The following is a 26,058-nucleotide window of genomic DNA, read 5'->3' as shown; positions in this document are numbered from 1 at the left end:
ATCAAAATATACCTAGAGGGCTTCCCTGTTGGCGCAGTGGTTGAGAATCTGCCTGCCAATGCAGGGGACACGGGCTCGAGCCCTGGTCTGGGAAGATCCCACATGCCGCGGAGCAACTAAGCCCATGAGCCACAATTACTGAGCCAGTGCATCTGGACCCTGTGCTCCGCAATGGGAGAGGCCATGACAGTGAGAGGCCCACGCACCACGATGAAGAGTGGCCACCGCTTGCTGCAACTGGAGAAAGCCCTTGCACAGAAACGAAGACCCAACACAGCCAAAAATAAATATAAATAAATTAATTAAAAAAAAAAAACATACCTAGAGACAAATTACAACGAAAACACAATGATCCAAAACCTATGGGATGCAGCAAAAGCAGTTCTAAGAGGGAAGTTTAGAGCAATACAAGCCTACCTCAAGAAACAAGAAGTCTCAAATAAACAATCTAACCTTACACCTAAAGGAACTAGAGAAAGAAGAACAAACGAAACCGATCAGAGCAGAAATAAATGAAATAGAAACAAAGAAAACAACAGCAAAGATCAATAAAACTAAAAGCTGGTTCTTTGATAAGATAAACAGACTTTATAAACCATTAGCCAGACTCATCAAGAAAAAGAGGGAGAGGACTCAAATCAATAAAATTAGAAATGAAAAAGGAGAAGTTACAACAGACACCAGACAAATACAAAGCATCCTAAGAGACTACTACAAGCAACTCTATGCCAATAAAATGGTCAACCTGGAATAAATGGACAGATTCTTAGAAAGGTATAACCTACCAAGACTGAACCAGGAAGAAACAGAAAATATGACCAATCACAAGTAATGAAATTGAAACTGTGATTAAAAATCTTCCAACAAACGAAAGTCCAGGACCAGACGGCTTCACAGGTGAATTCTATCAAACATTTAGAGAAGAGCTAACACCCATCCTTCTCAAACTCTTCCAAAAAATTGCAGATGAAGGAAAACTCCCAAACTCATTCTATGAGCCCACCATCAACCCTGATACCAAAACCAGGCAAAGATACTACAAAAAAAGAAAATTACAGACCAATATCACTGATGAATATAGATGTAAAATTCCTCAACAAAATACTAGCAAACAGAATCCAACAACACATTAAAAGGATGATACACCATGATCAACTGGGATTTATCCCAGGGATGCAAGGATTCAATATACGCAAATCAATCAATGTGATACACCATATTAACAAATTGAAGAAGAAAAACCATATGATCATCTCAATAGATGCAGAAAAAGCTTTTGACAAAATTCATCACCCATTTATGATAAAAACTCTCCAGAAAGTGGGCATAGAGGGAACTTACCTCAACATAATGAAGGCCATATAAGACAAACCCACAGCAAACATCATTCTCAATGGTGAAAAACTGAAAGCATTTCCTCTAAGATCAGGAACAAGACAAGGTTGCCCACTCTCGCCACTATTATTCAACACAGTTTTGGAAGTCCTAGCCACGGCAATCAGAAGAAAAAGAAATAAAAGGAATACAACTTGGAAAAGAAGAAGTAAAACTGTCACTGTTTGCAGATGACATGATACTATACACAGAGAATCTTAAAGATGCCACCAGAAAACTACTAGAGCTAATCAATGAATTTGGTAAAGTTTCAGGATACAAAATTAATGCACAGAAATCTCTTGCATTCCTATACATTAATGATGAAAAATCTGAAAGAGAACTTATGGAAACACTCCCATTTACCACTGCAACAAAAAGAATAAAATACCTAAGAATAAACCTACCTAGGGAGACAAAAGACCTGTATGCAGAAAACTATAAGACACTGATGAAAGAAATTAAAGATGACACAAACAGATGGAGAGATATACCATGTTCTTGGATTGGAAGAATCAATATTGTGAAAATGACTATACTACCCAAAGCAATCTACAGATTCAATACAATCCCTATCATATTACCAATGGCATTTTTTACAGAACTAGAACAAAAAATCTTAAAATTTGTATGGAGACATAAAAGACCCCAATAGCCAAAGCAGTCTTGAGGGAAAAAAACAGAGCTGGAGGAATCAGAATCCCTGACTTCAGACTATACTACAAAGCTACAGTAATCAAGACAATATGGTACTGACACAAAAAGAGAAATATAGATCAATGGAACAGCATAGAAAGCCCACGCACCTAGGGTCAACTAATCTATGACAAAGGAGGCAAGGATATACAATGGAGAAAAGACACCCTCTTCAATAAGTGGTGCTGGGAAAACTGGACAGCTACATGTAAAAGAATGAAATTAGAACACTCCCTAATACCATACACAAAAATAAACTCAAAATAGATTAGAGACCTAAATGTAAGACCGGACACTATAAAACGCTTACAGGAAAACATGGCAGAACACTCTATGATATAAATCACAGCAAGATCTTTTCTGATTCACCTCCTAGAGTAATGGAAATAAACACAAAAATAAACAAATGGAACCTAATGAAACTTCAAAGCTTTTGCAAAGCAAACTACAAACAAGGTGAAAAGACAACCCTCAGAATGGGAGAAAATATGTGCAAACAAATCAACGGACAAAGGATTAATCTCCAAAATATATAAACAGCTCATGCAGCTCAATATTAAAAAAACCAAACAACCCAAACAAAAAAATGGGCAGAAGACCTAAATAGACATTTCTCCAAAGAAGACATACAGATGGCCAGGAAGCACATGAAAAGCTGCTCACCATCACTAATTATTAGAGAAATGCAAATCAAAACTACAATGAGGTATCACCTCACACCAGTCAGAATGGGCATCATCAGAAAATCTACAAACAACAAATGCTGGAGAGGGTGTTGAGAAAAGAGAACCCTCTTGCACTATTGGTGGGAATGTAAATTGATACAGCCACTATGGAGAACAGTATGGAGGTTCCTTAAAAAACTAAAAATAGAAGTACGACCCTGCAATCCCACTACTGGGCATATACCCAGAGAAAACCATAATTCAAAAAGACACATGCACCCCAATGTTCATTGCAGCACTATTTACAATAGCCACGTCATAGAAGCAACCTAAATGCCCATTGATAGACAAATGGATAAAGAAGACGTGGTACACATATACAATGGAATATTACTCAGCTATAAAAAGGAACGAAATTGGGTCATTTGTAGAGTTGTGGATGGATCTAGAGACTGTCATACAGAGTGAAGTAAGTCAGAAAGAGAAAAACAAATATCGTGTATTAACGCATATATGTGGAACCTAGAAAAATGGTACAGATGAACCGGTTTGCAGGGCAGAAATTGAGACACAGACGTAGAGAACAAATGTATGGACACCAAGGGGGGAAAGTGGCGGTGGGGGTGGTGGTGGGATGAATTGGGAGATTGGGATTGACATGTATACACTGATATGTATAAAATGGATAACTAATAAGAACCTGCTGTATAAAATTAAATTAAATTTTAAAAAAAAGAACCCCCCCCCAAATCTTTTTGAATCAGCAATTTGCCTTCTTTTTTCAAGTTTTATGCAAGTTAAGAACTCCCAACCATCATGTGTATTTTCCCCTTTATTTTTTTCTATACTTTAAATTCCTTGGTAAGGAGAAAAAAATACTTTTCATAGATCCATTTAGCAGCAGTCTGTAGACGATTGTCCACAGGCCAAAACCAACCAGTTGCCTGTTTCTGTAAATAAAGTTTTATTGAAACACAGAATAAAAAAGTTCCAACCATCTGGAATATATACTGTGAAACTCAAAAGTCTATTTTGGCAGTGTTTACCATTTTTTTAACTTTTGCTCAATGTAAAAATCAAAAAAAGGGAGAGAAGTATATTTTAAAATATTTTCCCCACCTCTACTGTCAAAATTTCTTTCAAAATAGAATTGTTAATCTAGGTACCTTAAGGCTGAGATAGTATATTATTAACATCTTGTCCTGCTATATAAGCAGACTGATGAGAGCAAGATTGCACAACATGAAAAATAACATTGAAGCACTATCTTCAAAAAAAAGGACAATTTTAAAAAATTTATTTAAAATTACAAAGTATTCAAACCAAGAAAATTTCTCATCTTAAAATATCTCATTTGACTTCTTATATGAAATAACTCCCAATTAAAATCATTTTAATAAAGAATACTTTCACTGTACACTTGGATCACATATCCCTTTGGAACCCAATTCTTCTTTACTCAATGACAAGTGAAAATATTCAAGTAATATATTTTAACATAGGTAAGTTATCTAGTAACTAGATAGACAATTCTACTACTGAAGTTATTAGATTTTTTTAAATTTGAAAGCTTTTTATTTGTTTTCAGTTTTTAAAGGTTATATTCTATTTATAATTATTATAAAATATTTGCTATCTCCCCCGTGTTGTACAATATATCCTTATAGATTATTTTATACCTAATAGTTTATACCTCTTAATCCCCTGCCCTTATATTGCCCCTCCTCCTCCCTTCTCTCTCCCCACTGGTAACCACTAGTTTGTTCTCTATATCTGTGAGTCTAAAGCTATTAGATGTTTAAAACTCTACTATCATTAGAGATTAGTCCCTAGGGTGACTGTTTAAAAATAAGTGAGGATGGTTCTTTAATTCACCTTCAACCTTATTTTGGAAATGTCCACTGCTATTATTCTTCACTAGTTAGGGAGAATTACCTCATTTGATAAACATGCCCACTACATACTAGATGCTGGGAATAAAACAGATGCTGAATAAACTATGATTCCTGGACTTGAGAAATGCACAATCTAATAGGAGACAAAAAGATAATTAGATTACAGCATAATGAGAGCCATATTTATTTAAAAGTATGTTTTAGGATGAGCGGGGATAAATGGTTCTAACACTACTGGAGAGGCAATAAAATTTAAATTTGCATTATATGTAATAAATCAAGGGTAACTGCCCAAAGGATAGAAACCAAATATATGAATAGTTGACCCTTGAACAACACAGGTTTGAACTGCAGAGGTCCACTTATACATGGACCATTTATTTCCCATAAATACATACTACAGTAGTGTATGATCCACGGTTGGGTGAATCTGTGGCTGCAGAATCACAAGTATGGAGGTCTGACTGCAAAGTTACACGTGGACTTTTGACTTGTGGAGGATCAGCATCGCAACCCCCACATTGTTCAAGGGTCCACTGTATAGAAAACAGAAAAGAATATATGACCAACAAGTTCATAGAGAGAAAAACTCTATGTGGAATAAATGAAATAATAAAAAATACTGATATATAACAAAACAAGAAGAGAGAAAAAGTGAACATAAATAGTAAAATGGTAGCCATAAACCCAAATGTAATAACATTAAATAGAGATGGGCTAAATACTCTAAATAAAACACTAGATAAAATGCAAAATTCAATTCTATCCTGCCTACAAGAGACACTTTACATTTAAGGACCCAGAAATACTGAAATTTAGGAATGGAAAAAGTAGAGACTTCCCTGGTGGTCCGGTGGGTAAGACTCCACGCTCCCAATGCAGGGGGCCCAGGTTGAATCCCTGGTTGGGAACTAGATCCTGAATGCATGCCGCAACCTAAGAAGTCCACATGCCACAACTAAAAGATCCCGCATACTGCAACTAAACATGCTGCAACGCAGACCTGGCGCAGCCTATATAAATAAATAAATATTAAGGGGAAAAAAAGAATGGAAAAAGTACATCATACAAATGCTAACAACAAGAAAGCTGTTTTAACTACGTTAATAGCAGGGAAAAAATAGACTCTAAGGTAGGAACAGTATTAGAGATAAAGAAGGACATTTCATGGTAACAAAGGAATGAAATCACTAGGAAGAGATCACAATTCTAAATCTGCACCCACCTAGTAATCGAGCAACAAAATACTTACAACAACAACAACAAAATGACACGGACTTCCCTGGTGGTCCACTGGCAAAGAATCCACCTTCCAAGGCAGGGGACCCAGGTTCCATCCCTGGTGGGGAACTAAGATCCCACATGCCGCGGGGCAACTAAGCCCACGTACCACAACTACTGAGCTCGTGTACCACAACTACTGAGCTCGTGTACCTCAACGAGAGAGCCCACATGCCGCAAATTACAGAGCCCATGCGCCCTAGAGCCCATGCGCCACAACTAAAGAGTGAAAAACCGTATGCCGCAACTAGAGAGAAACCCGCATGCCACAACGAAGACCCAACACAGCCAAAGAAAAATAATAACAATAATAAAGAAAATAAATTTTTAAAAATATGACAGAACTAAGAGGAGAAAAAGACAAATCTACACTCACAGAGATAGACTTTAACACATCTCTCTTAATATCAGGCTAAGCACACAAACAGCTAGTAAGGATACAGAAGATATAAACACAATTAACATACTAGACCTAATTGGCATACATGCAATCAACAATGACAGCATACAGTCGTCCCTTGATAACTGTGGGGAATTGGTTCCAGGACCCCTGAGGATACCAAAATCCACAGATGCTCAAGTCCCTTAAAGTTGGACCTCCATATAGGCGGATGTGGAACCAGTGGATACAGAGGGCTGTTTATATTCTTTTCAAATGCATATAAAATATTTATCAAAATTAACCATATGTTGCATCATAAAAGCATAAATAAAAATTCAAAACTTTAAAATCTTTTAGAATATTCTCTGCACAGTGGAATTAAGTTAGAATTCAATAACTAAAAATAGAAAATCCTCAGCTGTCTGAAAATTAAACAATATCTTTTAAAATAACCCATGAGTCAAAAAAGAAATCCCAACAGAAAGTAGAAAACATTTTAAACTAATTAATAGTGAAGATACAAATTTTAAATCTTGTTTGCTATCTCAAAGCAATGTCAAACAAGGGAATGTGCAGTCTTAGAATGCATAGAACGGAAAGATGAAAAAGGCTGAAAAACAATGATTTAAACTCCCATCTCAAATTAGAAAAAGAAAATGAACTTTAAAAAAAGTGGAAGGAAGGAAATAAAGACAGGAAGAGGAATCAATAAATTAAGAAATATACAACAGAGGAAATTAACAAAGCCAAAGGCTGGTTCTCTGAAGATATTAATAAAATTTATATACTCCGAGTAAGAAAAAAAAACATGGGAAAAACAGAGATTACCAATATCAGGAGAGAAAAATGGAAAATGACTACAGATTTTTAAACAATAGAAAGATATTAAGAGGATATTAAGAAAAGTTTTAAGTTTAAATTTGATAACATACATGAAATCGGTGTATTCCTTGAAGAACTCGCTGAAACTGATAAAAGAAGAAACAGGAAATCTCAATTGTTCAGTATTAAATAAATTGAATCTGTTACTAAATGACTTCCCACAAAGACAATTTGCGGTTCAGATTTCTTCCCTGGTGAATTCTTCCAAAAGTTTAAGAAAGAAATAATATTAATCTTACACAAATTCTTCTACAGAACACAAAAGAACATTTCCCAACTTGTTTTGTAAGGTCAGATAATTTTAACGACAAACCGAGACAAGGAAACTATAAGAAAGAACAATCACAGACCAATCACTTTCATGAACAAATATGCAAAAATCCCAAATAAAATATCAACTCATTGAATGTAAATATATGTAAAAAAGATAATACAGCACAACCCAGTTTTTTTATTCCAGGGTAGTTTAGCATTAAAAAGTCAATCAATGTAATTCACTACATAAAAAGAAAAAAGGAGAGAAATCATACGTTCATCTTGATAGAAAAAATATTTGTTAACAGAGTATTCAGAATCCACTTATGATAAAAATTCTCAGCAATCTACAAGTAGAAGGGAACTAAAAAAAAACCTACTGCAAACATCCTACTTAAAGGTAAAACTATTAATGCTTTCTGTAATACTGTGGTCCTAGCCAGTGCAGTAAGACAAAAAAGAAAAGACATAAAGTTTAAAAAGGGAAGAAATAAAACAGGCACAAGACATGACAATGTACTCAGAATGCTAAAACAAATAAACAAACAAAAAACTGCAGAAAATCTATTAGATTTAATAAGTAAATCTGGTAAAATTGCTAGATTACAAGACCAGTATTTTAAAAGGTAAATTCCATGTCTATGTATCAGCAAAAAAGAAAGAAAATGAAAAGGTTGTTTTTTTTTTTATAAATTTATTTATGTATTTTTGGCTGCGTTGGGTCTTCGTTGCTGCGCAGGGGCTTTTCTCTAGTTGCGGCAAGCGGAGGCTACTCTTTGTTGCGGTGCACAGGCTTCTCATTGCGGTGGCTTCTCTCGTTGCAGAGCAAGGGCTCTAGGCACGCAGGCTCTAGAGTGCGGACTCAGTAGTTGTGGCACACGGGCTTAGTTGCTCCGTGGCATGTGGGATCTTCCCGGACCAGGGATCAAACCCATGTGCCCTGCACGGTGCCACCAGGGAAGCCCAAAAAAGTTTTTAAACGATCTATTATAATAATACAGACATATCAAATATGGAAGGACAAATCTAAAAAGAGATATAATATGTATATGTTCAAAACTACAAAACATCTTCGAGAAAAATTTCAGAATAGTTAAATATATGAAGGGATGGATATAGTATATTCATGGATTGCATTTAAGTCTCATAAAAATGACAATTCCAAAAACTGATTTATAGGTTAAGTGCAATCTTAATAAAAATCCAGATTTTTTAATGGAAATTGACAAGCTGATTCTAAAATCTAGTTTGCAAAGCCCAAGAACAGACAATATTGAACAACAAAGCTGAAGAACTTACATTACCAAACATCAAGATATATTATAAAGTTATAGTTATTACGACAGTATGATATTAGCTCAAGGACAGACAAATAGACTAATGGAACACAAGAGGGAGTCCAGAACAGTCACCTGACTTCCGATAAATGTGACACTTGAGTGTAGTGGGGAAAGCATGGTCTTTTTAATAAATGGGAACAGGTCAAACTGATTTTCCTAAGGTAAATACTTAAATCAAGTATGGGTAGATTGTTGATATAAATGTAAAAAAGCAAAACAATAAATCTTTTAGAAGAAAATAGAATAATATTTGCATTACTGCCAATTTCAGGTCACAATAAGCAACTCATGAAGGAAAGTTATGGACTACTTTACAATTAGGAACTTCTATTCATAAAAATACACTGCAAAGAGAATGAAAAATCAAGCCACCAAATGGGAAAAGATGCTTGCCTTAAATATATCCAGCAAAAGACCCACATAGAACATACAAAGAGTTACATATCAGACAAACAAAACGTCAGATATTCCAGATGATAAACGACTTGAACTGGCACTTCACAAAAGAGACTCTCCAAATGGACAACAGACTTATGGAAAGGTGCTTAACTTCAATAGACATCAGGGAAATACAAAACTTCAAGGGTTGGTGAGCATGTAGAGCAACTGGAATTCTTATACAGTTGACCACTGAGCAACATGGATTTGAACTGCACAGGTCCACTTTTACGCAGATTTTTTTTCAATAAATACAGCACTACACAATCACCGGTTGGTAGAATCTGAGAATGCAGAACTACCGATACAAAGGGCCCACTGTAAAGTTATATGCAGATTTTTGACTGCGCTGAGGGTCAGCACCCCTAACCCCTGCATTGTTCAAGGGTCAACTGTACACTGCTCACTACTATGCAGACTGGTACCACGCCTTTGGAAAACTGTTATATCCACTGAAGCTGAACATATGCATGCCATATAACCCAGGAACTCCACTCATAAGTATATATCTGACAGAAATATGTACATATATTCACCAAAATACATATTCATGAATATTCAATTAGTAATAGTCAAAAAGTGAAAACAACTCGAATGTCCATTAGGCTGAATGGATAAACTGCGGTATATTCATACAATGGAAAAAGATACAGCAATGAAAATTAACAAACTACAGTTACGTGCAATAAAAAGGGTAACTCTCACACACATAATGTTGAGCAAAATAAGCTAAATAGAAAAAGGTACATGGACTTCGCTGGTGGCACAGTGTTTAAGAATCCGCCTGCCAATGCAGGGGACACGGGTTCGAGCCCTGGTCCGGGAAGATCCCACATGCCGCGGAGCAACTAAGCCCGTGCTCCACAACTACTAAGCCTGCTCTCTAGAGCCCGCGAGCCACAACTACTGAAGCCCGAGCACCTAGAGCCCATGCTCCGCGACAAGAGAAGCCACCGCAATGAGAAGCCCGCGCAAGGCAACAAAGAGTAGGCCCCACTCAACACAACTAGAGAAAACCCGCGTGCAGCGACAAAGACCCAACACATTCAAATTCAGAAAAAGGCAAAACTAAACAACTGTGTTGAGAGCTAGGAGAATGGTTACCCTTCATAAGAGTAGTATGAAAGAAGGCAAGGAAGAGGTTTCTGGGGATTTGGGTAATACTCTCTTTTATTATTATTATTACATTCCCATAACTTCTTTATCTTAAAACTGGAAGTTTGTGCCTTTTGACCACCTTCACCCTTCTGTTAACCTTCCACCCCCTGCCTCTTGCAACCACCAATCTGTTCTCTGTATCTATGAGTATGATTTTTTTAAGATTCCACATATAAGTGAGATCATACAGTATTTGTCCTTCTCTGACTTACTTCACTTAGCATACCACCCTCAAGGTCTATCCATGCTGTGGCAAATGGCAGGATTTCCGTCTTTTTTATGGCTGAGTAATATGCCATTGTGTATCTATGTACCACATCTTCTTTATGCATTCATCTATCGATGGACACTTAGGTTGCTTCCATGTCTTGACTACTGGAAATAATGCTGCAATGAACATGCGGGTGCAGATATCTTTCTGACATAGTGATTTCATTTCCTCTGGGTAATGCTCTTTTCCTTGACCTGGGTGCTGGTTACAATGTTGTGTTCTCTTTGCAAAAACAATTCATTATACACCTATGCTGTGTGTACTTTTCTGTATGCATATAAGTCAATAAAAATTGACTTATATGCATACAGAAAAATTGTAGCTAGAAATGAGACTAAATACTGATACATCACTATGATGCTCTACACGTGTTTTAGAGGTTGGCCACAGATTTAACACTAAGACTTCTAATAGCTGTATGAGAAAAAGAGAAGTTGTCAGTTACACATTCATGCCCAGTAGATATAAATAAATCAACTACCTAAAGCTACAATTCTTGGCACTAAAAAAAGACAGATATTTCTCATAAAAATCTTCACAAAAGAAGATACTTTTTGACATAATAAACAATGTTCTTGACAACAATTTCAAGAAGATCCTCTGTAATTGCTTCTTCTGCTAACCCTCAATGTAGGCTGATGGAATCTTATCAATGCACGAGAGGGGCAAAAGCAACTGGGATAGGAGAGAGCAAAGCAATGCAGTCCACATACTCAACTGCTCTCTGATGATCTGGACTGATCCAGAGATACATTTTATAAACCTGTAAGACTGAATATAACACTGGATAAGCTTCACATATATCCCCCCTCAATATTATATCTCTCACCTGACTTCTGACATTTATCAGTCAGCAGTGAAGATAATACCCTCTAATAAACATGTAGGGGAGAGCTATTCTCTGTTGTCAGTTGAATATGAACCCAGTTAAGCTAGGGGAAGAGATAATGACCTTCTGTGAATGCTGAGAACCCTACCTCCGACTGGTAAGATGATCATCCTACCTCCGTTGTGAAAACCTACTACTAGGGCTCTAAGAATCTTTAGAAATGATACTGAATCTGCTCCGAAGCAATACAGTTCAGGTAATGTTGCTCAAAGTCCCAACCCAAAGTTCTACTATGTAAAGCATGACTAAAAGAGCTTTAGCCAAAAATATAATCACGAGAGGCAAGGTATGAACAGTCTTAAAAGGGCATTCTCAAGCAAATATCAATAGTAACAAGGAAAGTAAGTCACTGAATTTAAAGTTATTTAGAGGTTTATACCACCAATAATACTCAGTAATATTTCACATATTTGCAAAGCCTCCACCCTGCTTAAACACAGGAATAGATCATTTTTTTCCCGATTATTCAGCAACCAGAATGTTAAGAAGTTCAGAGTGCTAAAGCTCACTCACTGAACTCAGGCCTCTCAGTGACTTTTTTTTTTTTAACAAAAAAATAAATAAAATTACTTCTCTGTTTTCCTAGTTCACAACCAATTATAATGAGCAAGTCAGGATGAGAAGCACAAAGAAAAAAGCTGGTAGAAACAGGCAGAGTTGCAAGAAATAACAGCTAACTTGGTAGGAGGAGACAGTAAATGCAAAAACAGACCAAGAACTCCAAACACACAATCTTCTGAGGCCATGTAGCAAACAGCTCTATGCCTCAAGAGTCTCCAAGGGCAACCACTACACAGGGTATATTCACGGAAACAGATCCAGAGTAAAGTCACTGATAAGGATTATATTATACTACGTAGAGTTTTTTTAAATAAGGTAGGGAAATGTATAATCCTTTTTTTTTTAATGTTTATTTATTTATTTGGTTGCTCCAGGTCTTAGTTGTGGTAGGCTGGCTCCTTTGGTCCAGTTCGCTGGCTCCTTAGTTGTGACATGCAAACTCTCAGTTGTGACATGCATGTGGGATCTAGTTCCCTGACCAGGGATCAAACCCAGGCCCCCTGCACTGGGAGCGCGGAGCCTCATCCACTGTGCCACCATGGAAGTCCCTGCATAATCCTTTTTTAAAAGGAGTTCATCCAAAATGTTTAAAATATTCTTTATTGTAGTTTAAATCGGAACACTTAATTTATAAGCTTCAGTTATATGGAAGATTGCACCCCACAATAAATGCTGAGTAAAGCACTGCAGTTGATAGGAGAATTTTAACTCAAACATCAGTTACATGAAAAATATGAGCATCTCATTTCCCAAAAACACTGAGAAAATGAGGTGCTACTGTTACTTAAATTACCATTCATGTTATGAAATAATATCTTGACCTATAGAAAACTAAGAACTATGTACATGTTATTAAAAGTACTTTAATTTTGAAAATCATCACTGGTCTCCACTGTGCTTAGCTCATCATACTACCTCCTTCAATCTCTCATTAATCCTTTCCATGCACAAGACGGGAAACTTATGACTTTGTGTGGGGAGTTTCTCTTAAAGAACTGGTTTGAACATTTAACAAATGTTATTTTAAAATATTTATCCATGTATATTTAAATGTTTATCTTAATAATTTATTTTTCATAAACTGATGTTAACCCACAGAAAGAGAATTTATATTTTAATTCTCCTTGTCACCAGAACTAAAATCAAAGGAATATGTATGTTTTTCAATAACCTATGAAGCTTAAAAATGATAGAAAAAAATGAGTAGTACCTGATTTTCTATGGATGAAAAATGAAGGTTAAAAAAAATCCTGAAGGACTTTAACAATTTAATTTTTCTAAATGGTAGAGAATATGCAGGGAAAATACTAGTTGGTACACAGAACTAAAGTCAGTCTATGAATATTTTGGAGTTGAGTGTGGAACATTTAGAGATCTCAAATGACCTACTTTCTCTCCACCACAATCTGTGAAAAACATGATAAGGAGTACTTATTTGCTGAGAGAAGTACTATGTGTTTTTAGTCTATAATATATAAATGTTCATGAAAAAATACAACTGATGAAATAATTACATACAGAATCACAATGAACCAAAATTCAATTCCTGACTATCCCACCTAACAAAATAACTCACTTCCAAAGTTTAAACTGTAATAATAGTGTTCTTATATAAGGTGTTTTTAAACTGAAAAAATTGTGTAGTTACATAATAAGGTTGTAAACCTAAACTGAGAGTACAGTATGCCTAAATTGTTTAAGGGGTAATGAAAATCATTACTGTTATAAGTATTAATACATATGATAGAATGATAGTCAGGGGGTGGGGGGAGTTTGTTTTGGTTTGGTTTGGCTTTCTATACTGTTCCATTTTTCCAGAATATCAGCAGAGAGTCACAATACGGAAGGCACAATTCAAAATGTTTTTGTTTACAGAAAAAAATGCACATGCCTCATCCAGCTACCATTAAACGTATGTCTACCATTACCCTGATCATGTTTGCAGAAATTCAAAACCAAATATAAACTCATTCTGCTTGAAGACTATTATTAGTTTCAGGGCTATCATTGAAGATTACCAATGATCTAGTCCAAGTTTATTTTACAGATGAGAAAACTAGAAAATGGGCTTATTAAAGGACACACAATTAATGACAAAGTAAACTTAGAACTCAATTATATGTCCACTAAACCAGCTTCTTCCCAACTTAAATACCAAATCACGTCTGATCTGCTACATAAAAATTTTTAAATAAATTCATTAAGGGACATGGGTGAGATACCCAGGGTTTGGTTAACTCTGAAAGTGAAAATCGACAGAAATGCATAAATACTGATTTGCTCATTTTGCTGAATTTAGGTGGGGATACTTAAAACATCCAAATGGCCTACAGTGACTTTTTTCCAAAATATAGAAGGCTTTTAGACAAAGCCTATCAAATACATCCCATTACTACACAAGGATAATGATTTATATGCACCATCAACTATCTGGACGTGAAGAACAGTCTTTGTAGTATTATCCACATAAATAAATACACAAGTTGAAATCTAAGCCAGAAATTGAAATTTATTTTAGCTACAATACTAAATTTACATGTAAACTGTAACTAAAGTCAGCACTTATACTCACTTCAGAGTAGAGAATAAGAATTAAGCAAATAAACGTAACAAAAATACAGCTAGCCCAGACAACAGTCCACACAAATCAGTGTGATGTGACTGAAATTTCTTAAAACATAACTTAATATGTATCTTAAATAAGGTTGAGGTACAAGTCCCTTTCTTCTCCTGAACTGCCTCTGATGCCGTGACAAAAATGGAGATGCAAAGGGAATAGTACCCTCCACTGATAATTTTTTTCTCATCTGTTTTTATTCTGTCTTAAAAAATGAGTGGAGCATAAAACCTCTTCCCATATACTGTGTTTTACCCCAAATCTTCAACATCCACCATTCCAAAGATGGCCACACTGATTCAGAGCAATGTATGTCAGCCCAGGTGTTTAAAGTTTTAGGTTGAAACATTTGGTTAATTAACACCATGCTGCAAACACTCAAAATCACTTCAGCTGCCACTACTACAAAACAAAACTCCCCAAAACAAAAACTGTTACCCTCCACTGGATTTACTCATACAATAAATATTTACTGAGTGTCAGATGCTATGGTAGGAAGAATGAAAGAAAAAAGAAAACTGAGCAAAAAGCAGACATGGTCGCTGCCCTGTGAAGCTTAACACTTATGGAGCCTTTATGAAATACATCACCCCAAGAATCAGTGTATATGTTGGGGTCTGCTTGAAAACGTCCTCTTTTTAAAAAATAATTCTTTTTAATACCTGTAAAGGTAAGAAAATCAGCCTTGCTTACTGTTCTATTTACCTAATTTTTAGAAATTTGCTTAGATGTAAAAAAAATTTCATACAACCTATCTTCCTCCAAAGGTTGCATGCTAGACAGCACAAATGGTAAATTCAACAGATTCCATATTAATATTTTACTGTTTATAACTCCAAGTGCCATATAAGTCAGTAAGGCAGGTCTTCCTGCTAGATGGGCAAACAGCTGTAATAGTCTAAGGTAAAAAAACAAAAAAATCACTTGTTATTTTGAAAGTTTGAATATATATTTGAAAGTTATTGAATATAGTCCTCATATAAATACCTATATTCTGCTTAAGATGCTAGACATTATTTACACAAGGAAAAGAAAAAAATACAGATATAAATTGCAAAGGAGGAAAAGGTCTCATCATTCTCTCATCTTACAAGATTTGCGACAGCTGATGAAGAGGGATTTGATGGAACAACGTAATTTTACAGCAACTTAATGGTTTAAAGAAGTTCCTAAGGAATGAATGCTTAGGACTTCAATTTTTTTTAATACCCAGAAACAAGACTTAAAGAAAATGTCAGCATGTTAAAAGTTAGTTATTTCTGAATACTGGGCTGGCTGAAAGTCATTACGCCTCTTATGTTTCTACATTTTCTAAAGTAAGGGAATACTACAATTACAGTTAGAAAACAACTAAAGAAAGGCAGATCTTGAAATAAATCACTGACTAGGTATCCTCGACAGTCCCACTCTTGGTTTCAACTGCAGAAACAGCACTAACACTGCAATTTAGAGTGGAGAGGACACGGACGGAGATACACACACACACACACACACACACACACACACACACACACACACATACACTTAGCTAGCATGTAGTAGGCACTTAATATTTGTGGCACGAAAGGACAATATATATGTAAACAAGCCAAAACACAAACAAAACGCACTCCGATTCTGAGGCAATACAGTAAACAATCACAGTAAAGATTACTTTACTAAAAGCTGCCCAACAGCTTAACGAGCACTAAATGAAAGAGCTCTTTTTCCCTGCCCTCCTCTTTTACTCAGGCACTAGATTGCACATTCGAAACAAATCCTCCCCCAGCCCCGCCCCAAGCCCTACCCTCAGCTGCTCCCAGCACTGAAATTGATGGAAAGTCCGGGGCCTTGGCGGTACCCAGACCGGCCCCCCTCTGGACGCTCTGCGCTGCGGACACACCCGGCACAGTAGCGGCCGGGGCTACAGCCCGTTATCTCCGGGACCCCCAGGGACTCGCGCTCGCCCCAACCCTGAACCCGCGGCGCCGGCGGCCCCCCTCTTCTCTCCCAAGCGGCGGACCGCTCCGTACCTGCACACCGTGATCAGGTTCCTCCTCTCCACCGCGGCGTTGCGGGCGCTCAGGCTCTTCCTGCCGCCGCCGCCGCCCCCGCCGCGGTTCCCGCCCAGGCCCCCCAGGCTCCGGGAGGCCATGGCGGGCTGACCCCCGCGCCCCTTTTGTCTCGTGCGACCCCGCCCGCTGCCCACACCTGCTTCCCCGGGCTCTCGCTCTGCTTGCGGCCGTGGGGCCGCGGGAGGGTGGAAGGGAAGGAGGGGGGGACGGAGGGAGGGTGTGGAGGACGGTGGGGGATTCGCACCCGGGGACTAGTGGCTGGCGCTCAGCGCCAGAGCTCCACACACACACACACACCACACACACGCACGCACACCACACACACGCACGCACCACCCCCGCCCTTGCGCGCGCCGCCAGCCGCCGGGAGGCGCGTGCAGGCCGGCGTCAGCAGCTCCCCTACTTCCCCCAGGGACCTCGGCGGCCGCGCAGGCGCGTGCCCGCCGGCCCCGCAGGCCCAACCACCCGCGCTCGGCCGCCACTGGCTCCCCAGCTGCGGGCACCGCAGAGAGCCACGGGCCTCACGCGCGCAGCCCCGCCTTCCCTGCCTCTATCGGGCCAACGCCGCCCTAGCTGGAGCCAATCGCAGCGCGCGAGGGGCGGGGCTGGCCGCGCAGATCTTTAAAGCAATCTGCTAGAGCCCCGCCCAGGCGCGTGGGCAGCTGTCAAGACTCCCGGCCCGCGCTCTCAGCTGGTGAGCCGCAGGCAGTCCGCACTCAGGGGAGCAGCGCCGCAGCTGGCCTGGGGATTGTGGGATGCGGGACTCGGGATTGCTCCGGGCGTGTTGACGACCCTTGCCAGGAGCTCAGCTAACGGCTGGGATCGCTAGCTCTAACCGCTGATCCCGTTCCCAGAATCCGACTCCCCAGCCTAGTGGCATCCGTAGCTACAACGCCAAGCCAGCAGCAGCGCCGGCTCCCGCACCTGACCCAGGGCTGACTCCCAGGAAGGGAGCGGATTTTCTTTTGTCCTACCGCCCTCCCCTGGCCTAGTAGACAGCTACAGATAGCCCAAAGAGGGAAACTGCCCGCAGAACATCCCTCTTGCGGCGTCTGGTGGTGGGATTTTTGCCGCCACTTCGCTCCTACCCTAGCCCCCAGCAAGGCCTGCAGCCCGGACTGACCACCCACAGAAGAACGAGAGCGGTGCGAGTGTACACTCTGCTCCTTTCACCCTTCTCCCGTCCTGGGCAGTGCCCCCGGAATTAGTGGGGGGGGGGGGCGGTGAGCCTCCGGGCAGTGTTTGGAACCTAGCGCCCACTTTCCAGAGCCTATCCACCCCTCCGGCCTTACCAGCAGGGAGGTCCTGGCTTCGGCCCGAGTTCTCTGGTGCTCATCTAGGTCGGCCGTTCACCTCTCTTTGCATCAATATGCCCAGATTTTTTTTAACTTTACATTTTATATTGGGGTATAGACCATTATAGTGTTGTGATAGTTTCTTGTGCACAGCAAAGCCACTCAGCCATACATATACATGTATCCATTCTCCCCGAAACTCCCCTCCCATCCAGCCTGCCACATAACATTGAGCAGAGTTCCCTGTGCTCTAAGTAGGTCCTTGTTGGTTATCCATCTTAAATTTAGCAGTGTGTACATGTCTAACCCAAACTCCCTAACTATCCCTTCCCACCCCTTCCCCTCTGGTAACCGTAAGTTTGATCTCTAAGTCTATGAGTCTGTTTCTGTCTTGTGAATGACTTCATTTGTATCATTTCTTTTTAGGCTCTGCATATAAGGGATATCATATATTTCTCTTTCTCTGTCTGACTTACTTTACTCAGTATGACAATCTCTAGATCCATCCATGTTGCTGCAAATGAATATGTGCAGATTTTAGAGTGAAATCCTCATTGACAGCTATCCCTGTGGAGCCTAGCACGGTGCTGTGCATAGAACAGGTTCACAAATGTTCATTAAATTTAACTGGAAGTCACATTTGGAATTATTTTACTCTAATTTTACAGTTTGGGTGGTTCTAAAATCCATTAAACTTCCAGCTCTGGTTTTGACATTCCTGTCAAAGAATATTATAGAATAGATATATAGATATAGTGTAGATACCTCTGTACTTCTTATATATTATACAAAGTACTACAGGAGGTTACTGTTACTCTATGTGGAATGCTTTTAAAACAGAGTTATGTATATTAAAGCTGTAGGTTACTAATTTCCGAGGTTGTAAAAAATTTTAAATCATTAGAGCAAAGACTGAGCCCTTTCATCCACTCATCCTAATCATAGTAGAATGAAAATACATGTAGAAAAAAAACTCTCTTAACTAATTTACTACGATAAATATTCAGATATTAAAATTATAAGAAACAATTCAGACAGACTTTAAACATTATCTTTCACATAAAAAAAGTAGGAGGTTTTTCCAGGTCAGTGCACTTGTTGCCAAACATTTCTTGTTGGCTCTGTGGTGACATAGAGGCTTGTAAGGAGGTTTACCCTACTCAAATTGAAACTGTTGTTTAAACACAGATGAAAACTGCATAGATGACAGAGGATTAATTTCCAAAATATACAAGCAGCTCATGCAGCTCAATAACAAAAAAACAAACAACCCAATCCAAAAATGGGCAGAAGACCTAAATAGACATTTCTCCAAAGAAGATATACAGACTGCCAACAAACACATGAAAGAATGCTCAACATCATTAATCATTAGAGAAATGCAAATCAAAACTACAATGAGATACCATCTCATACCAGTCAGAATGGCCATCATGAAAAAAATCTAGAAACAATAAATGCTGGAGAGGGTGTGGAGAAAAGGGAGCACTCTTGCACTGCTGGTGGGAATGTGAATTGGTACAGCCACTATGGAGAACAGTATGGAGGTTCCTTAAAAAACTAAAAATAGAACTACCATATGACCCAGCAATCCCACTACTGGGCATATACCCTGAGAAAACCATAATTCAAAAAGAGTCATGTACCAAAATGTTCATTGCAGCTCTATTTACAATAGCCCAGAGATGAAAACAACCTAAGTGTCCATCATCAGATGAATGGATAAAGAAGATGTGGCACATATATACAATGGAATATTACTCAGCCATAAAAAGAAACGAAATTGAGCTATTTGTAATGAGGTGGATAGACCTAGAGTCTGCCATACAGAGTGAAGTAAGTCAGAAAGAGAGAGACAAATACCGTATGCTAACACATATATATGGAATTTAAGAAAAAAAAATGTCATGAAAAATCTAGGGGTGAAACAGGAATAAAGACACAGACTTACTAGAGAATGGACTTGAGGCTGTGGGGAGGGGGAAGGGTAAACGGTGACAAAGCGATAAAGAGGCATGGACATATATACACTACCAAACATAAGGTAGATAGCTAGTGGGAAGCAGCCGCATAGCACAGGGAGATCAGCTCGGTGCTTTGTGACCGCCAGGAGGGGTGGGATAGGGAGGGTGACGCAAGAGGGAAGAGATATGGGAACATATGTATATGTATAACTGATTCCCTTTGTTATAAAGCAGAAACTAACACACCCTTGTAAAGCAATTATACCCCAATAAAGACGTTAAAAAAAAAAAAAGAAAACTGCATAGAAAAGAGAGTGGAAAACCATCAGTTATCAAAAAAATTCCATGCTGGTTTGTCCTGCAGGAGTGAGAGAACACATATGTCTGAAACACTTATTAGGAAGACAAAAATGAGTGGTCATGTCAAATAGAGAAAAGTGAGGTGTCATTATTCTCAAAATTGGCTTTCTAGCCTTTCAAGTACATTTTCATGTTTTTTGTACTATGAATTTATATTTATGACTGAAGACTTGGTAAAACTCCATCTTAGATGATGAGGTGATGATGTTATTTTTTCAAATGCTACTTTTAGGGGTATTCAGTTGACATTGGCACTTGCTGAACAAGATTTTGCCTTAAACCATCTTTTCTATGTACAGTGTGCCATTAAACTGCCACATGGGGGCCTTATGTGATAAAGCTTTTTTCTTAATTATCTTGAGCTATAGGTCCTGGGTCTCATTCTTTCTCCAGATTACTAATCTGGTGATAACTGAACAATTACATGCAGTGCAGAGTAAAATACTACTATACAGCCACATGAGCCTTCACATTACTTTTTGAACTTTTTTGGGCACCTGCTGCAATTCTTTATTTATCCAAGAATTTGCACAAAGGTTATTCAGAGAGGTAAAAATACACAATAATAATAATGGAAACAGTAGATGCCGAATTTAACCTACAAGAATTCTGTAGAACTGAATGGGCAGATCATACTCATTCTCCATTTTCCCAGTCACCTTGTTCTCCCCATCAAAAAAGACAAAGATTTTTTTTAAAAAAGACAAAATTACAACTGTGACATATAAAATATCTTCAAATCTACAATACTACAAGCCAGAGAGATTACCAAAGCATCATTTATAATCTCAAAGAAGTGGACTTTCTTTTTTTAAAAAAATACATTTATGTATTTATTTATTTATTTTGGTTGCACAGCGTCTTAGTTGCGGCACACAGGATCTTCATTGCAGCACGCGGGATCTTTAACTGTGGCATGCAGGCTCATAGTTGCAGCATGCGAGCTTCTTAGTTGTGGCATGCATGAGGGCTCTAGTTCCCTGACCAGGGATTGAACCTGGGACCCCTGAACTAGGAGTGTGAAATCTTACCCACTGGACCACCAGGGAAGTCCCTCAAAGAAGTGGACTTCCTGTGTATGCCCAAACCCAGCAGAAAAGATTGATAAAATTGAAGAGACATTTTTTTTAATCCATGAAGCAAGTTTCACCATAAACACAAAGGAAAAATGACAGACCGAGAAAACATATTTGACATTCTCATCATGGACAAATAGCTAGCTTCCTTTTATACACAATGTTCCTGCAGATCCTTAAGCACAGTTTCAGTAGAATGATGAAGGTGGAAGCCAAATAGGAGAGACTAAAGGAGTGGGAAGTGGGAATCACACAGCTCACTTGGGATATTGGTATTTTATCCCTATCGTTGTGTTGTTACTTTTCATGGAAATGACTTCAGCACATTTTAAAGCTGATGGAATGAATCCACTGGGAGGGATACGTTAGAAATGCAAGAGAGAGAAAAAATGATCAGAAGTGAGAATGTGGAAGAGCACTGGGATCCAAGGCACAGGTGCATGGGTTGAGCTTCGGTTAAAGGTACTAATTCTCACTTGTAACCATAGAGAAGGGTGGGAGCACAGGTGCAAACATAAGTAGTTTTAAGCATTTATTATTAGAAGTTGAGGAAGGGCTTGCCTGGTGGTGCAGTGGTTGAGAGTCCGCCTGCTGACGCAGGGGACATGGCTTCGTGCCCTGGTCGGGGAAGATCCCACATGCCGCGGAGCGGCTGGGCCCGTGAGCCATGGCCCTGAGCCTGCGTGTCCGAAGCCTGTGCTCCACAGCAGGAGGGGCCACAACAGTGAGAGGCCCGTGTACCGCAAAAGAAAAAAAAAAAGAGGTTGAGGAAGTTCCCATCTGGTAACTTCTGCTTTATCTGCAAATTAAAAGACAAAGTCACCCGCTGAAAGATTCAAACAGTCCATCTTACAGTGAATAGTAGAATGAGTTGACTAATGAAATTTAGGACTCCTGGTCAGTGTTTGAGGACCTATTTAAGACTGGCGATGATGAATTTACAATGGACATATCCATCCTATTGTGTGACTTTCCTTGATACTATTAGCGTATTAGTCATCTCAGGCTGCCGTAACAAACACCATAGTGTGGTGGCTTAAATAATATAGATCTATTTTCTCAAAGTTCTGGAGGCTGGTAAGTCCAAGATCAAGGTGCCAATTTGGTTCCTGGTGAAAACTCTCTTTCTGGCTTGTAGGTGGCGCCATCTCCCTGTGTGCTCACAAGACCTCTTTGTGTGCAGAAGGTGGGGTAGCAGGGGAGAGAGAGAGAGAGAGCAAGCTCTCTGGTGTCTCTTCTTAGAAGGGCACTAATCCATTATTAGGACCCATCCTCCTGACCTCATCTAACCCTAATCACCTCCCAAAGGCTCCATCTCCAAATACCATCACACTGGGTGGGGCGGGGGATAGTGCCTCAATGTATGAGTTTGGGGTGAACACAACATTCAGCCCAGAACAATTAGACTGCTGGCATGCAGGTAATAAGGAAAATGTTGATTTCATGCAGGAATGAGATTTTCATGAAAGGGTAAAAGGAAAAGACAAAAATACGAGGAAGTTTGGGATATGAACAGTGTGATTCTAAAGCACGTTAGGTTGGACACAGAGGGAAAGATGAAAAGAGAGAAATGATGGGTTGGGGTAGAGAAGAGGGATCAAAGGTCTGGATGATCTGTTAAGTCCGAAGAATAATCATAACGGATATAGTTGGATAAGCAAGGTAGGGGCGGAGATTGGAGATTGTGGTCAGAGAGTGATGTGCTTGAATAGCAGTTTTAGAATTAGAGCAGTTATGGGTGATGACAAAATCCAAGATTTGTAACCATGGTCATATGTACCAGTGGAGGGGTTGAGGAGTAGAGCTGGTGATGAAAAGAGGTTAAAAAAAAAAAATTCGTAAGTCAGAGTGTTGGATGGCAATTTATGTTGTTATGAAGTCATCCAGAATTACGACAGGATTTAGAATACACAATAGCCACTGTTATCGTCAATAATTCAGTGGGAATAAGTGGGAGATTAGTAGATAACAATACTGTCAACTTACCTAAGCCTCAAGCATTGAGAGCAAATTTTGTTGGCTTGCTTGCTTTTTACAAGAAGGTGGAGAAATAATGGTCTAGAAGTGGCAGCAGAAACCAGGAAAAACATGACTCCTCTGGGCCAGAGGTATAAAAGGGATGAAATTATTCAAAACAAAACAAAACAAAAACAACCATTTGAGAGCTTGACAAGGGAAGCAGAGTCTTTATGGGAGATCCATGTTTCCATTGTACCCATGGAGGATACAAGGTAGTATTAGTCATACAGCAAAAGTTCCAGAGGGCGTGATGGAAGAGGGTGGCCGACAAGGTCCAGGGCAAGGAAGTGCAAAACATGTTGGTGTGGATGGTGAGGCTGGCATTACAGGCTATGCTGAAGAGTACCTTGACAGCTCTCACAAATTGTTCTGTGTGAAAAGGCTTACTCTTTGAATAAAGGTTAATAAAAACAAGTTGGATTTGGTCTTACAGTTTCTTTGAGGAGGGCAATATGCGTTCTTTCTTCTTCTGTTTTTTGTTTTGTTTTGTTTTTTGTCTTGGAGAGCAGTGTTAATAAACCAAAAATTACAGACTCCAGACACTGCATGGGTTATATCAATGAATATTCAGAGCCATTCTCTGATATAGGTAGTTATATTCTCCCAGTTACAAGCAAGGAAGCAGAAAGTCTAAGTAACACAGTCACAAAATAAGTGGCAGAGCTGAGATTGAAATCTTGATCTATTAGATGCAAAGGTCCATTATTTTTCCTAACATGTTTACTATCTTTTTGAGAAAGTAGCTCCAGGTAAGGCTTAACATAAAACCCCTGCTTTGCACACAGAGTACTTAAGAATCAAGAAGGATGGTAGGCAATGACCAACTGCATGCCTTGTGGAATGCAGTCGCCAGGGAGTTGAGAGCACCAGAGCTCAGGCTTCGATACTGCTTTATAAGAAATATAGAATGCATTTCACCATTGGAATCAGCAAGAAAGTCACCTGACCAGCTTAGGGAGGGCAGCAGTTTTTTCATTTCTCTGCTCCCTCTTACCGTTCTTTTTGAACTAGAAACTCAGCCTCATGTTGCACCAAACTGAATTACTTTACGCCAAAGGAAATTGTGCCAAAGGGAACTGTTGTCAGCATTTTCCAGTACATTAACTTTGTTTTCTACCCAGTCCCCTCCTCTTCTGTGTTTCTATCACACATCATCAACATTTTTCTATGTCATCTTAATGACAATAAAAACTCTTCTACACCATCATAATAACAAAACACTATTCCGTGGTGTGGTTGTATCATAATTTACTCCATCAACCCCACATTATTAAACTTTTAGCTTGATTCCAACTATATTATTATAGACAACGTCAGCATTGCAATATCTGTATATCCACGATTTCTGCTTTAAGAGAAATTGTTGCATACACTCAACTATGTGCTGAGTCAAAGGATATGAAAATTTTAATGGTTAGAAATTAAATTTTTCTCTAGAGCTGTCTTACCAATTTACATGTCTACTAACAGTACGTAAAAGAGCTTTCCTAAACCCTCCCTTATTCTGGGAACTATCATTCTTTTGGCTGTTTTTCCATATAATAAGCAAAGGGCAATATCCTATTTAAATTTTTAAAATATTTATTTTTTTAGCTGCGTCGAGTCTTCGTTGTGGTGCGTGGGCTTCTCTCTAGTGGTGGCGTGCGGGTTTTCTCTCTGTAGTTGTGGCGCACAGGCTCCACAGTGTGTGGGCTCTGTAGTTTGCAGCAGCCGGGCTCTCTCCTTGAGGCGCGCAACTAACTGTATGCAACAATTTCTCTTAAAGCAGAAATTGTGGATATACAGATGTTGCGATGCTGATGTTGTCTAAAATAATATAGTAGTTGGAATCAAGTTTTGGCGCGGCTTAGTTGTCCCAAGGCATGTGAGATCTTAGTTCCCGACCAGGGATCGAACCCTCGTCCCCTGCATTGGAAAGCAGATTCTTTACCACTGGACCACCAGGGAAGTCCCTTGTTTAAATTTTAACTTTTAAAAAAAATTTTTTTTTTTTTTTGATGTGGACCGCTTCTAAAGTCTTTATTGAGTTTGTTACAATACTGCTTATGTTTTATATTTTGGTTTTTTGGCCACAAGGCATGTGGGATCTTAGCCCCCTGGCCAGGGATTGAACTTGCACCCCCCTGCATTGGAAGGTGAAGTCTTAACCACTGGACCACCAGGGAAGTCCCTTAACTTTTTTTATTAGTAGTGAAATTGTACATTTATTTCATGTGCTGATTTGTCACTTATATTTTGTCTTTGCCTATTCATGTCCTTTGCCCATTTTTTCTAAGAGTGTGAGTCTTTTTATAGTGATTATCATATTGGTCTATTGTATGTATAGCAAATACTTTTTCTAGCTTGCTGTTGCCTCGTTTATGGTGCCTGTAGAGTTATTGTATAGAGAGATGTTGAAAATATTTTATATAAATTAAATTCATCGTTCTTTTCCTTTATTGGTCTTTCCTTTGGTCATTTTAGAAAGGCCTTTGCCACCCCCAAGATTATAAAGATATTTTATGGTTTCTTTTTTACATCAAAAATAGTTCATCTATTGTTCTCATTTAAAACCGTATTTCTGGGGTGACAGTGGCGGGGGGTGGT

General features: G+C 39.0%; 1 protein-coding gene across 2 annotated transcripts in view; it reads right to left on the bottom strand.

Annotated features, from left to right (window-relative positions):
• The window catches only part of RUNDC3B (RUN domain containing 3B), a 147,886-nt gene extending 130,796 nt beyond the window's left edge, over positions 1–17,090 (bottom strand). For both annotated transcript variants that reach the window (XM_060020373.1, XM_060020374.1), the window contains exon 1: positions 16,717–17,090. In XM_060020373.1, the coding sequence (XP_059876356.1) occupies positions 16,717–16,838 (122 nt within the window). In that variant the 5' untranslated portion in view covers positions 16,839–17,090. The remainder of the gene's footprint in view (positions 1–16,716) is intronic.
• Positions 17,091–26,058: the final 8,968 nt, after the last annotated feature.

This window comes from Delphinus delphis, chromosome 9, assembly GCF_949987515.2.
Source record: "Delphinus delphis chromosome 9, mDelDel1.2, whole genome shotgun sequence".
NCBI lineage: Eukaryota > Metazoa > Chordata > Mammalia > Artiodactyla > Delphinidae > Delphinus > Delphinus delphis.
Note: the sequence above shows the minus strand (reverse complement) of the source record. Positions and strands in the feature narration are given on the sequence as shown.